This window comes from Prorops nasuta, unplaced genomic scaffold (genome assembly GCF_024137725.1).
Source record: "Prorops nasuta isolate Cenicafe-Biocafe unplaced genomic scaffold, Cenicafe_Pnas_1.2 PNAS00015, whole genome shotgun sequence".
Lineage (NCBI taxonomy): Eukaryota > Metazoa > Arthropoda > Insecta > Hymenoptera > Bethylidae > Prorops > Prorops nasuta.
Genome location: NW_027116812.1, coordinates 1,590,387 through 1,605,397, shown reverse-complemented (window position 1 = coordinate 1,605,397; position 15,011 = coordinate 1,590,387). Strand labels below are relative to the sequence as shown.

The following is a 15,011-nucleotide window of genomic DNA, read 5'->3' as shown; positions in this document are numbered from 1 at the left end:
CCTTTTTTACTATTAATTAACTTTATTTTAATATTTTAATGATTACGGTTACTTAAAAAGTTCATTAATTTCTTCATAAGTATTAGTATTACTTCTTATAGATCTTTTTTTACGTTTTTAATAATGCTAAGAACTTTATTATTTTCAAGAGATAAATGAAAATATTTTTAACAGAAACAGATACTTTTTTATTTGATTAACGCATGAAAATTGCAGCATGAGATAAAGAAGAAATAAGTCCAAAAGGATATCGTAAATTGACGTAAATGCTGTTCAAGTAATTATCAGTATCTGTCGACTGTCAGTAGCACTCAAGTAGCAGTCCGTCTGTAGTGTGTCAGTAAAGAAGATGATACTGGGTTGAGTGGGTAGTAGTGGGTAGCATGAATGGTACATACAAAGTATCGTAAACTTCTATAACGTTGCATTTAAATGACAATAAATTTTTCTTTTGTATTATAAAGTAATCGAGATGCCTGAAGAAATTACTACTGATCAATATTCAAGATGGGTAATTAACTTTTTTTTATATTTGTATTATTATTACGTGTTATATGTACTAATATAACCTCAAACTATGTAAAATATATCTACTTAACTTCATTATAAGAGGATCTAAAGAATTCTTTATTTCTAAAAATTAATTTCTAGATGGGCTTGATATATATTTTTAATCTAATTGTTGGAACTGGAGCATTAACTCTTCCAGCTGTGTTTAGTCTAGCAGGATGGGGGCTTGGCATAGCAGTTATATTACTATTAGCAATTATAAGGTAGGAGTATCTATTGAACACTACTTATATTGTAATTTGATGAAATTAATAAAGGTTTGTTTTATCACAGTTTTATAACAGCTACATTTGTGATTGAAGCAATGGCATCTGCTAATGCAATTGTTACATGGAGAGATATACAGCATAAAAAAAGAGTAGGTGCCTGTCAAGAATCATCTTGCATCGAATCAAATTTAAAGGTTTCAAGTTCTATTCAAAGCTGTGGCATGTTATTAATAATTGTGTATGCTTTTAGCAATGGAATGCATGAACTATGTATTTTAATTACTTTGATGTAAACTTTCTAAATATATGATTTATAATTATTACGATATCTAATCATGCTTCATTTTTTAGGTAATGCAGGTGATAGGAGAGTCAGAACCATCAAATTCTGATTCAGAGGAAACTCCACTGGTAGCTCAGATTACAGATACTCCAAATCCAACAGATTCGAATTATAGATATTATATAATTCATAATAAAATAGAAATGGGTCAAATGACATCAATACTTTTTAGTAAATTTGGCAACACATTATTTTATTTATGTTTGGTTATATATTTATATGGGGACTTAAGTATATACGGGGCAGCTGTAGCCAAATCAATAGTAGACATCGCTTGTACATACCAACCAGCAAATACCACTTGTAATGATTCTATACCAGTTACGGAACCATGTGCTGAAGGATCTATTTTTAATCGTTTTAATGCATATAGAATGTTTTTGGTAAGTGTCTTTAAATATATTTTATAAGGTCAACATGTAATAGATTTTTAATTGTAATGTTTTAGACAAACTTCATCATACTAGTAGTACCATTTGTCTTATACAATGTTCAAAAAACCAAATATTTACAGCTTTTGACATCAGCTGTAAGATGGTTTGCATTTAGTATAATGATTATTTATGCAACCAGAAAAATAATTCTTTATGGACCTCAAGGTGATCCCCCTGTAGCAAGCATATCTGGTAATATTTTAGAATTTAATAATGAATATTATCTGATAAATAGAAACATAGATAAAGCTAAATATATTTATTTTCTACTATTTCTTTAGGGATCCCTACTCTATTTGGTGCTTGCGTTTACTCCTTCATGTGTCATCACTCTTTACCAGCCCTAATAGCGCCAATTGCAAATAAGTCATCACTGAATCGTTCCCTTGCTCTAGATTACTTATTAATCGCATCCTTTTATCTATTACTAGCTGTGACAGGTGCTTTTGCCTTCAGGCATTTAGATGATCTTTATACATTAGATTTTGGTCCAAGAAGCTCAGGGGACTGCTCAACTTCTAGTAACGTTTTCCTTATTTTTATTGAATATTTCTTAGCTTTATTTCCAGTATTCACTTTAAGTACTAATTTCCCCATTATAGCTATAACGCTTAGAAATAATTTGCAAACTCTACTTTTCAAAGATGACTCTTTAAATCATTCCCGTATAAAAAAGTTTATTTGCGTATGTTTGGCCGTTATTCCTCCATATTTAGTTGCAATGACTACGATGGATGTATCGAAGTTAGTAAGTATCACAGGGTCTTATGCTGGGGTAGGCATTCAGTATCTTATCCCCACATTTTTGGTGTATTACGCAAGAAAAGAAACAAACAAAACCATCGGCCTTGGTGTCGTTAATAATTTTGCTAGTCCATTTTCTAGTACTATTTGGCTGGTTCTAGTTATAGCCTGGGCTATTGCGTGCATGATTTTAGCTACTGTGCATCTCATGCAATTACATTTCTTATCTGGATCATCCGCTTATATAGATGAATTACAGAGTGCATTAAGTCGAAATGCACAAATTTTCAATATTCGCCAGTGAGAGATTAAAGAATATTGCACAGATCTTCCTCATATCCAAGACAAATGTCGTACAATATAAAAAAAACGTAATATTTATAAAAATATTTATGATAAATGCCAGAGCCTTTTTATTAATATTTTTATTAACTTAACATATTCAGAAAGTGACAATATTTCTCATCAGATGTTTCTAGATAATAGAACTGTCGTGTTAAGAATAGAGGTAGTAAATAAAATTTATGGAATTTCGAAATAATTGAACGTTTACAAATTAAAACATGTCCATAAATGATTAAAAAAAAGTTTAAACTGATATAAATTATTGAAATGGCCAAATGTAACATAGTAATATCACGAATACATAATTAGAATAAAAATATAGGTGCAAAAAACTAAGTGTAAAAAATTGCAGATACAACTTCTATTTTTAATACGACAGAGAAGTTATGCACGAAAAAAAAACTGCGATATTTATAACTTTATCAACGACGAATAGACTAATTATAGATCTCCATCCATTATTAACAATTGGACAATATGTTAGTTAATGGATATGACTATCGGTATTAATTATGATTACAAGCTATTTTAATTTTAGACTTTTATATAATATGATAGTTTTTCTGTTTCTTTTGAATATGCAGGATATTTTTACCGTAGATCTTAGAGCGTAATTTCTCTTTAAGAATATGATATACCTTTTTAGATTATAAAGGGTTCGACAATTAAAACTTCCTAACATATATATGCAAGAAAACGTACCACTCCGTAACTATAAGAAATATTAACATTTTACACATGATTTTTCGAGAAAAATTTTACTATTTGCATTCAGAAAAATCTTATACAAAATCTTGATAACTTCAATATTACGGAAATATACATCATTTTAAAGTACGCTTTAGGCTGTTTCAAATGTCGAATTCTATATGTGTTTAGTATTCTATGTATTTTTGGGGTAAGACCCATTTGAAAGGTTTTAGGAAAGAGAAAATTGATAAAAAGTCTCAATGTATAAGAAATCGATTTTTAATCTCAATTTTTAATCATTTAAATCACTGTTATCAAAAACATTTATTCTCTCTAGCTTAGTATAGATAAATTTATTTACAAAGCAAAACTAAAGGGATGGGAGCTAAAAAGTACAGTTTGCACCTTGAGATAAATATGTTTTTTTATGTATCCTTCATATGTTGAATTGTAAATATTTATTTATTTATAAAATCATCATTTTATAGACTTACCACTCAGAAAACATACGTACTATATTTTTATAGTACAACTATTGTTGTCATAATGTATATTATATTGTTAAAAAGATATTTTTATGTAAAAAGTATGTAATGCTGCCAAATTAGTGCTAAATGGATGAATATAATAGAAAAAAGAATATGTGCATATTTTTTAAGAATATTGAAAGATGAATATATGTTACTATAGTATACATGTTAAATCATTTTATTTATATATATTTAGATACGTATATACATATATGCGATTTTATTTCTTTATATTATCATCTTTTATTAAGAGTTAATTATTAACATGAATAGAATTTTATTTATGATTCCAGCAATATAAATTGGGATATAATAAAATTCTTAAATCATTTACTTAAATATTTAGCATCAATTCAGTTTGAAATGCAAAAGGTATTTTATTTGATTATCTTTGAAACTATCTTTTATGTAAATGGTTTTATTTATGTATATTTACGTCAAAATGGAGCATTGAAAGTTAAAACCAAATTATGGTTTTAATTTTTTGTATGTGACTAACGTATATACAAAATGATAATTGTACTATTTTTTATGAATGAAACATCATTAGAGTAATGGTGTGTACTAGATTATGACATACCAAATGTACATTGATATAATTTATTAGCCAAACAGATTAAATAGAAAATTAAGTATGAATATTTAATTTTATACGTATTTAACACATATATTTGATTTTTATTTTTAATTGATTTTATACAATACGATTTTTCGAACACGATAAATTTTAGGCCAAACTTTAAATTGGCACTGATCTTTTAATAATAATTAATGATTTTTTATTATGACTTTCAAATTGCATTAAATTCACTGTAGCGATATATCTTATACAAGCTTATTCGTTTCTTCTTTTCCACAATTTTTTTCAGTCTTCAGTTGTACTAAAGGTATTTAACTAGAGCCCTTTAGAAGACCCTTAGAATTCTTGTAGCACTTAATAGCGATTTTGTTTTTTTCCCATTAATGAATAACTATGGTGCTTTGATTGTAATAAAATATTTTAAGCTAATATCTTACTCTTGATTAGCGCTTTATAAAAACTTGAATCTTAAGATATGTTATGGGATTATTCTGATAAAATATTGATAAAAATCAGTGTGGGCTATGAGATATATTAATATTTAAAATCATCATTTTTGGGGTAATGCTTCTATCGTATTGGCAAAATTAATATTACCAAAGTCTTACTATTTATTTTTGGTATAAATTCTAGCTTATGGTACTTTTGTGAATGCGTAAAAAAAATTATAGCGAAGCTAAACACGCAGTGTAGGATTATGAGCTTAAAGTGTAAAAACTTTGTGAAGAAAATACAGTCTGTTTAATTTATCCAAGAAGATAATTTAGTTCTTTATACCTTAACTTTTAACATTCGTAGCTATTATCTATATAAGGACAAGGAGCATCTCCATGCCCTATACATTCTATTACAGGATCATGGCTGCTATCCCACATACCCGGGCCACATTGCCGGCAAAGGCCTGCTAGGGTACAAGGTAAGCGAGCTAATTGCCGAAAATTATATAATAGACCACGCGCTTTTCTCAGTATAATATTACCATCCATATACATCGCTAAAGAACTGAAATATAATAGCATTTCGTCTGTTCTGAGGTCTTGTGCAATCACATCATCTGCGTAAACGCACATAATAGCTAAACAAAGAAATAAATGAAAGTGATCCGTCAAATAGTTCACCCAGCATGCTTCCCACATTACTAACGCTACTTCTGTTGGAAATTCTCTCTTTAAACACCTATAAAAAATAGATATGAGTATAACACTATCAGTATACTTAATTCTTTTGTTTTTAAATATAATTAACTTACAATAATATCCAACGATGGCAGAATAGTAATTCCAAAGCATCTGTGTGTCTTTGAAGATGAGAGTAGAAATCTGGCATCATTATTCTAACTAATTCTCTCAAGTAACAAAGATTTCTATCTATATCTGTATCAGTGGGAGTGCAGACTGCTACAGACCTTTGCATTAAACCAGCAAAACTCCAAAATGCTTCAATTTCGTTATTTAATTCTGCTAGCAATGGCGCCAAAAGATCCGACATGCCTTGGGTATAGCCTAGCCGAGAATTATATACCGCGTAATTCAGTAAAATATTTCTAAAAAACAATAAACATTTATTACATATGGTTTAAACAAATTTATTAGGAATAAATTATTTTTGCTTACTTCATAATTTCTATATTAGGATTGTCTTCTCCAGCATAGTAAGGATTCCCTCTATCAGTTCTAACTACATCTTTTTCGACTATGCAAACTACATTTTTCCAAAAATGTTCGGCATGTTCGGGAGTCATGCTGCTTCTTCTCTTTTTAATTTCCTCATATTCCTGCCTTCTAATTGCATCAATTTGTATCCTATCCTCGTAAGTACTTTGATAAGAGTAACAGTGTAAAAGAAAAGGCCACACTATTTTTCTTAATGCTGGTTCAAGCCCACCAAAAAATATACCCTTGCGGAGCGTAAGATCGTCCTCTACCTGTCCCCTTTCATTGAGTAAATCTTTCCATGCTAAAGATGTAATCATTGGAACTTGGCCTTCTTCTGGATGTAGCTCATCTCGACTAACTTCTGGGCGGCATACCATGAAATGCCTAAAAAAAATTAGCTGTACATACTATGTATGCTATATAAAACTTGCAAGTTCAATTCTGGTTTTCAAAAGCACACCTATAAGGCAGAGCTTCTTCAGTATCAGCATCCAATCTTGGATTAAGCAATTGATGCCATTGATGTAATGTTGCAGCTAAACGATCCAAACCACCATGGTGAAAATGTAATATTTTATATTGACTTTCTCTACTAGCAACAACTAATTGACCACAAGTGCAGGTAGGGTCGGAGAAAAACAGCCGTAAAGATCGCATTTCACTTAGATCCACGGAGAATCTTCTGCATCGGTGAGATCTACGTAATGTCACTGGTGAGGCAGTTGCACTTTCAGGAAAAGTGAGGTTATGTTGAAGAGCCAATAATTCTGGGGATCTCATCCATGTAGGCATTTCTTCAGCTACCAGAATAACAATAATAATTAACGAATGAAGTACGGTATAATTTCACAAAAATCGGAGTAAAAAAAACTCACCATCAAAATTAACAGCTACGGATAGGCTACAGCTTGAGGTTAGGGACATGCTACGACTTTTAGCTTTGGAATCATCGCAAAGTCGATAATCCTCATCGTTGATTTTAGAATCAAGTTCCGTTTCATTTTTCGAATCGGCCGATTCTGATCGCAAACGGTTAAGATAGATCGCGTGTCCTTCTTTCGTTTCGGCGTCCAGCAAACTGTCATTATGACAGGTGCTTCTATTTACGTTGGAAGTGACGTCACCATTTCTTGCTTCTCGCGTAAGACCCGCGACCTTGGCATCTTTCCTTTGGCACAAACTCCGTGCGAGGCTTCCGGAACAAACCCGCTCGCAGTCCCCACAATTCACCGGCTCCTTTACTTCCAGACAAACGTCCACTTTACCATTGGAATTCTCACGATCGAATTTGGATTCACAACTTTCCTCGGAGACTTGAGAGCTAGCATCCGGATCTTTGTCCCCTAGGGAACCTAATCGTCTCGGATTGAGACTTTCCAAAGTGGTCGGGTGTTTCCTCAAGGTGCTGTTGGGAATCCAGCTTAGGTGGAGGGCGGGAATATTAGAGCTTTTGCCGTTGAGCTTGCATGTGATGGTAAGGTAACCAGGATGATGAACCACGTCGGAATTTTGCCTCAGCAACGTTGGTGGATGAACACACACGTTGTTCTTGCAAAAAAGTGCCTCTCCGTCCTGGTACATAGTACGATTGCTATCCTGACTCCCATCACCCAGAATATAACTGCTCGCCTTCTTCAGGATATTCGGAAGAGGCATTTTATTTTTTGTTCAACTTTCGTGACCAGTCACGTCAATGCATAGTGGTTATGCCTTTACACTTCCGGAAAATGTCGTTCTGTCCGTTTCCCTTTCTCAAACATTATCTATGACAGAGTTGGGGGAAAACTAATCGTACGAACGATGGAGAAAAGCTTGATCTACGATTTTTCAACGTTCTATTAATATTAAGTCATAACCCGTCGCGAACCGCTCTGACCTCTGAACTTATTTCTTGCAAACCTGACATGTCTGATATCACACAGTGGGGATGTGGCATTAAAGCTGCCGAGAATCGAAGTTAGCTGTCGCGCAGAAGCACGGAAGTAAACCTGCATGGAAACCCTGCAGCCAACTGGTTTCTCTACGTCCTATTAAAACGAGTTTTCTCCTTATCGCTTTGGTTCCCAGCGTGCAAGACTTATCGGTCCAATTAGCCTCGATACATATGCAATGTCGATAATACGCGCAATCCCTATTACAACAACACGCACGCATCTCAATCTTTTGCAGCCCTAATTATCTACCACACGTGTTCCGTCAAAACTCGCTATACATTCATTCAATAACTATTTGTAATATCTCCTGCAGAGTCACCATCTAGCTAAACTTTTTCCGCGAACTAGAATGCACCACTTTATTTGTATATAGCTCACGTCTTGGCTAGCATCGATATAAACAAACACAATCAACCATTGACGCTTGTTTCACAAATTTATGAATGACACGAAACCGATTTTATGAACATTACCAATTATTGTTTCCGGGGTTGATTTAATTTCTTGAGCAATTGTCGCTTGTTCATTTAGGGTGGTAGAGTAACACATAATTAATGCACTTGTCAAGGACCGTAGAGTAATAAGATGTGTTTACGTCAGTAGTCGGGTTACAGATGCCTCTTATCCTGGATCAATATTTCCATCTGATCGCTAAAACTTCACCATTGGCTTCCCTACTATTCAAGCCGCCAACATTTCACTGCAGAGTACACCCGCGAACTACTCTCATTATTGATCCTTTTCCACGTGTTAAAACTCGTTTTTCACGATTCGAGCCAGCCAAAACCTTTCATGAAATTGATATTATCCCTTGTTTATCGATTTCCTTAAAGAACAAATACGACTATTATATCTGCTAATCAATTCTCTAAAAATATAGGAACGTTAAATATGAAATACTATAAATATTATAAAAAAGTATAAATTCAATTATATTACTTATTCCTACTTCGTAACTTAAGTACATAAGTTCGGACGTTTTTACAATAAATATCTTAAAATTATCTCTAACTCGGTCTTTATTGAAAATTATAGTGAAACGGTATTTTATGAGCTTCATCAAGAGCCAGACTTGATTTTGGACCACGTTTGAGATAGCTGATTGTGGAATACGCGGAAAAATGAAAGTCTTCTTGTAGGTAGCCATTGATTAAAAGATGTCCGAGTATAGCCTCGCCAGTCTCTCTTGAAAATTTGGGTGTTGGAATTGTAGCTAAACGTAAAGCTGCAGCTCCTTTATTAAACCAAGCATCCATTAACTTTATAGCTGTTAATCTTGTGTCACTTTGCACTGCTTTAGTCATAATTTGATATATATATCTACAGTATGGGGCAATATTTATCGGCTGTTTAATTTCATTTGGTTTCTTACAATGATCACACATCTGAGCACAATCTTTGGGCGTCAATTTCTCTTCAAAATGAGTAGCAATTAAACTTCTTCTACACGAAGTTTGATCTAAACAATAATTTAGCATTTTATATAGATTCTGTAAACCAACTTTATCTTGAAAAACCATAGTACTTAATCTAAATACATCAGATAATTTATATAAAATTAAACAGGTCGCTTGTTTGCCATCTCTTCCTGCGCGTCCACTTTCTTGATAAAAATTTTCCATTGATTTAGATATACAATGATGAATTACAAATCTAACATCTGGTTTATCAATTCCTAAGCCAAATGCAATTGTTGCTATGACAGCTTGATATTTTCCAGTTATCCATTTGTTGTAAACTTGTGTTCTATAAGAAGCTTCCAGCATAGCATGGTAACAGCCTACTTTTATATCCAAAGACCTTAATTTACTTGTGAGGGTTTCAGCATCCTTAATAGTTGTTGTATAGATTATGCCTGATTTACCTGCAAATCTGTTTTTCAATAAATTCTCTATCATTGCTAAGCAGGCACTTTTATCATTAGGTTTACGCCTGACTTCATAGTACAAATTAGGTCTATTGAATGGTGCTCTTAATACCAAGGAACCACCAATCTCTAACATTTTCTGCACGTCTATAATTACTTTAGCTGGAGCTGTGGCAGTCAGCCCTAGAATAGGTACACCTGGAAACATTGATTTTAATATGCCTAAAAACTTATAATCTGGTCTAAAATCATGACCCCATTGACTACAACAGTGTACTTCATCAATAGCAAAACGATCCAATTTTTTCATTTCAAAAGCCTTCTGTAGTTTATTCATAAATCTATTTGATTTTGCCATATACTCTGGTGTAACGTAAATAAGTTTCAGGCTTGCATCCTTAACCACTAAAGCATTCATAATAGTTTTTACATTTTCTTTGTCTGTTTTAGCACTCAGCATCAAAGCTTTGACATTTAACTTATGTAATCCATGCAGCTGGTCTTCCATTAATGATACCAAAGGAGAAACAACAATTGTGATACCTTTACTAACTACAGCAGGCAATTGATAGCATAAACTCTTACCACCCCCAGTTGGCATTATCAAAATTACATCTTCTCCAGACATAATTGCATTCATTGTTTGTAACTGTAGTGGTCTTAATTCTTTTATGTGAAAGACCTCCTTTAAAGTTTTGTTAAGATCTTTCGACCATTGGAAGTCTTCGGTTTCCCAATTTATTGTTGAAGAACGAAATACATTTTTTAGAAGAGCATCATCACGTAATTTATCTCTTCTTTGTGTTAACATGGTTTTACGATTTTGGAGTTTTTGAATTTCATTATCTAACTGCTTTAATTCATAGTTTATAGCAGCTATTTCATCCTCTTCTGTAACTGTTGAAAAGGAAAACAAATAAATCCATTTTACCGCCAATTAAAATAGTTTTTTGATTATGAAAAGTTGAAATTTACCTTCTGTGTCATCTACGATGATAAGATCTGTCGAATCACTGGCAGACATTTTTTTAATTTATATTTTGTATGTTATTTTAAAATTACCTACAATACATCAATTGAGTTTTTAATTTTACGTAAAGATAATATAATCTTGCACATATATGTATAATATGTGAGCAAATGATTTAAATCAACAATTAATTCGTTCTCGTAAAACACTACACGTTACTACGATCACTATATTATATGAAGTGTTCAGAGTGTACTACAGGTTATTATCACATGTGTTGATGTTTTGTTTGTATAAAACAGCTGCTACTCCTACGGCCATTGGACAAACCACGATAATTATTGTAAAAATTTCAGGAAGTAAGTAAGAAACCGCATCAAGTCATTATTTAAGTTTTGTATAGGCGCTTAATAGTATATTATAGAATTAGTGATCTACGTCATAAAAGTTTTATATTAAAAATGTTTTCAAAAGCAGCCGTTCGTAAATGTTCTACTTGGCTTGAAAATACTGTAACGGCTGCATATTTTAAGGGTATAATGATATTTCTCTTTTTTTTTAATGAATAAAATATTTATTATCCGAATTATTCTTATTTATTGTGTTGTCATAATGACTTGCTAATTTTTAATACTTTATCAGCAAGAAACCTGTCTGCTAACGGATTCAGAGGAACTCATAGTACATCAATCACAGAAAATTACTCAAACATGAAAGTTCAAATATTACCTGCACTTCAAGATAATTACATGTACCTTGTATGTATCAACAATTATTTTATAAAGAGAGCTTTTTTTATGTTTTTAATCATTTAGATTATTGATGAAGAGTCTAAAGAAGCTGCAATAGTTGATCCAGTTGATCCGGATAGTGTTGCATCAGCTGTAAAGGAGCACTGTGTTAATCTCACTAAAATTTTAACCACCCATCATCATTGGGATCATGCAGGTGGAAATGAAAAATTGTATAAAAAATTCAACAACTCATTGAAAGTATATGGTGGTGATGACAGAATTCAAGCTCTCAACTGCAAAGTAAAACATGGAGATTGTTTGACTATCGGCAATCTAAATGTGCAATGTCTTGCAACACCATGTCATACAACAGGACATATTTGTTATTATATTACAGGAGCAGATGTGCCAGCAGTTTTTACTGGTAAATAATAACTTTTTTCTTACAATATGACATTTGCAATTATGGCCTTTAATATAATTTATTTCCAGGTGATACTTTGTTTGCTGGAGGCTGTGGAAGATTTTTTGAGGGTACTGCAGAGCAAATGTATACTGCATTGATTGAAATACTTGGTAAATTGCCTGATGAAACAGTAAGTACTGTAGATTCCTTTTTTTATGGGTAATTTAAATAATGATATATATTGTTAAAATTTGTTTATTTAAATTTTAGAAAGTTTATTGTGGTCATGAATATACTGAAAATAATCTTAAGTATGGATGTCATGTTGAACCAAGTAATGAAGCAATTTTGAAAAAAATTGATTGGGCTCATGGGCAGCGTGACAAATGTATACCTACCATACCAAGTACTATTCAGGAAGAAAAATTAACAAATCCATTCATGCGAGTACATGAGCAAACAGTCATGGATCATACCAAACAGTGTGATCCAATTGCAACAATGGCTTTTCTTAGAAATGAAAAGGATAATTTTAAAGCCTGATTCTTTGTGAAGATAAAATTTTATTCTTATGGTGACGAAAATTAAAAAATAAGGTTTTGCACGTTGTTATTGAATTAAGATTATTATGTAATTAAATATTATTATAGAAGTATGCTTATTTTTTATATTTACACTTTAAATTTACTTAATATTATATCATATTTAGTGTTTCATAGAAACAATTAAATGTAAGTCATAATTATACATAAATCATTTAAGATTTACACATTGATAAAAAGTATTAATACATTTCTTGTTCCTCAAAATTCACTAAAAGGAGTTAACACAGTAGTCATGAAATTTTTGAAGAAAAAAGCTAACAATAGAATTATTGATTTAACAGATCTTAAGAGATTCAGACGTTACAACCATATTCACAACTTTTTTAAGATTGTAATTAAATAATAAAGACATTAAGGAGGTTTTGTGGCCATTGGTCATTCCTGCCTGAGCTAAGCTCAAATTTAATTGTTTTATTTAAAATATCACAAAACAATATTTCCTATACAACATTTAACGACATTTGGCTTGGAGCATCCTCCACTTTTTTGTTGTAAATTTGCATTTCCGCTACATATTTTTCTTTGGAGCGTTCATACATATCATAATATACCTGAAAAAAAGCATTAATATAAATGAATGGAAATAAGCAAGGAAAGGCATTAAAAAAAAATGATAACAAATTATACTTTTTTATCTTCTGAGCTAAGAGATTTCCACGTTGTGGCAAGTTGTCTTGTAAGCTCTTGCTTACTAGGTTCTGGTTCTCCAGCTAACCTTTCCATAACTCTTGGTCTTTGTTCTTGACAAAATTGGAAAAAGGGATTGGCTGGTCTCTTTGGTGCATTTGGATCTGCCTTTGTACCTTTTCGTTTTGTACCCTTTTTAGGCTTCTCTTCCTTGGTATTATGTGCTGATGCTTTAGGGCCCTTGTCTTGTTTGGTACTTGGTTGAAACACACTATTTTCTTCTAAAACTCCCATAGGAGCTTCCCGCCATCGATCTCCGTGTCGGTCCAATCGATCAATTAAAAATCTAACATTCAAACACAATAATTAAATAGCACTTAATCTCAATAAAAATGTTTTGCTGATTTTTGTTACCAGGTTAAGGAAAAAACAAACATAACCTATAAAGACTTACTTTTTTTCTTTCCGGGTTCGTTTGAGCAATTTTCTCACCCTTTGAATTCGATAAACTAACCTCTCATTTTCCTGTTTCCACAAAAACATTACATTTATTAGTTAATTATAAACGATTAAAATTAAAAGGCACGCAGTGTACACAATTACCTGTTGTAAGATTTCACACCTATCTAACAGCAATTGATACTTTCTTTTATAAATATCAAACTCCTCGGGCTCCACATCATAGTCGGATTCGTCTGACATCGTTATTAATTTGTATGTTTGTTGAAAAACTGTTTTCCAGCATTTTCATTTACACAGTTTCGTGTCGATAACAAAGTTTATAATTTTCATCATGCATCCTAACTTCAAGGTTTGAAGCCCGGGTTAGAAAGCCAGATGTCGCTACTGAGCCTTTGTTTACAACACGGGAAAGTATAAAATAAATTAATTACATTTTACGATTAAGTACATTAATTACTCACATTAAATCATCATGTTATTCTAAAGTTAATATTCCATCCGAAATTAAATTAATACAAAATATTCACTTCTAATTTTTTTTGGAAATATTTGTAGAGTTTTATTTAAATATTATTTTAAAGAAACCAACATATAATGATTGTAAAAAATCTTTAATGTTTCTGTATTTGTAATTAATAAACTTATTCATTAATATTATAATTATTCCATAGAATTAACCCGAAGTTAATCAGGTAAAGCACAATTAAATTTGTTTGTTAATTACACTGTGTGGCATCACATGCTAGCATGGCATGTGGAATGACGCGCCACGCGCACAGGCGCACGGTAGCCAGAAGAACACGTCCTGACACCCAACTTGACTGATAGTACTGATACGATTCGAACAGTCGAACCATGTTCCATCCAATCACTAGCTATCGTACGCCAGGCTCGCCAGGCACTTCATCGCACACGTCATGTATTTGTACCTGAAATTAGAAAGTCTGTAGAAGGAACTATAGATTATATACTTTAGTTTATGGTTAATATTAAATTATGAAAAGAGAAATATTTCTAGATACTTTTAAAAATGTTCGGAATATTTGTAAAAGCGTATCGATGAGCGAATCAAGAGAATATCAATAAAATTTGATTTTTAAAACTGTAAATCTATAATAAAAGCTAATGAAAAAATATATAACAAATTCCTTTTTTTGTAAGAAGATGAATGAGGTGTTTGATCAAATGGAGGGGATAGGTGAAGGAGTGAAAAATTTAGAATGTATAATAAGGGTTTACCAAAGGTACGCATGCGCTTATAATGTAAAGTCACCCTTGGCCCCTTGGCTCTCGGATCATCACACTA

General features: G+C 32.1%; 4 protein-coding genes across 6 annotated transcripts; 1 reads left to right on the top strand and 3 right to left on the bottom strand.

The window, feature by feature from the left end:
• The first annotated feature begins 37 nt into the window (after nt 1-37).
• Nucleotides 38-12,556, top strand: LOC136779086 (transmembrane protein 104 homolog). Of its 3 annotated transcripts, XM_066736417.1 has the most exons (9): nt 38-511; nt 652-773; nt 844-973; nt 1,131-1,505; nt 1,571-1,748; nt 11,514-11,629; nt 11,687-12,029; nt 12,098-12,201; nt 12,282-12,556. In XM_066736417.1, the coding sequence occupies exons 1-9, from the start codon at nt 473-475 to the stop codon at nt 12,552-12,554; spliced, it is 1,680 nt and encodes a 559-aa protein (XP_066592514.1). In that variant the 5' UTR covers nt 38-472; the 3' UTR covers nt 12,555-12,556. The 3 variants fall into 3 exon arrangements, with proteins under 3 accessions (XP_066592514.1, XP_066592516.1, XP_066592515.1); XM_066736419.1 differs by lacking the exons at nt 11,514-11,629; nt 11,687-12,029; nt 12,098-12,201; nt 12,282-12,556 and adding an exon at nt 1,838-3,983 and having other exon boundaries at nt 844-928; XM_066736418.1 differs by lacking the exons at nt 11,514-11,629; nt 11,687-12,029; nt 12,098-12,201; nt 12,282-12,556 and adding an exon at nt 1,838-3,983.
• TBC1D16 (TBC1 domain family member 16) lies at nt 4,222-8,558 on the bottom strand. Its single transcript, XM_066736414.1, has 5 exons — nt 6,976-8,558; nt 6,561-6,900; nt 6,059-6,484; nt 5,695-5,988; nt 4,222-5,621 (listed from the first exon to the last, which is right to left on the bottom strand). The coding sequence occupies exons 1-5, from the start codon at nt 7,754-7,756 to the stop codon at nt 5,231-5,233; spliced, it is 2,232 nt and encodes a 743-aa protein (XP_066592511.1). The 5' UTR covers nt 7,757-8,558; the 3' UTR covers nt 4,222-5,230.
• LOC136779085 (ATP-dependent DNA helicase Q1-like) lies at nt 8,732-11,114 on the bottom strand. The gene is made up of 2 exons (XM_066736416.1): nt 10,877-11,114; nt 8,732-10,798 (listed from the first exon to the last, which is right to left on the bottom strand). Exons 1-2 carry the CDS (start codon nt 10,923-10,925, stop codon nt 9,054-9,056), a joined length of 1,794 nt encoding a protein of 597 aa, XP_066592513.1. The 5' UTR covers nt 10,926-11,114; the 3' UTR covers nt 8,732-9,053.
• Nucleotides 12,557-13,027: 471 nt separating the features above from the next.
• LOC136779089 (uncharacterized) lies at nt 13,028-14,999 on the bottom strand. Its single transcript, XM_066736424.1, has 5 exons — nt 14,945-14,999; nt 13,847-14,095; nt 13,698-13,768; nt 13,244-13,589; nt 13,028-13,167 (listed from the first exon to the last, which is right to left on the bottom strand). The coding sequence occupies exons 2-5, from the start codon at nt 13,943-13,945 to the stop codon at nt 13,057-13,059; spliced, it is 627 nt and encodes a 208-aa protein (XP_066592521.1). The 5' UTR covers nt 13,946-14,095; nt 14,945-14,999; the 3' UTR covers nt 13,028-13,056.
• Between the last annotated feature and the right edge of the window lie 12 nt (nt 15,000-15,011).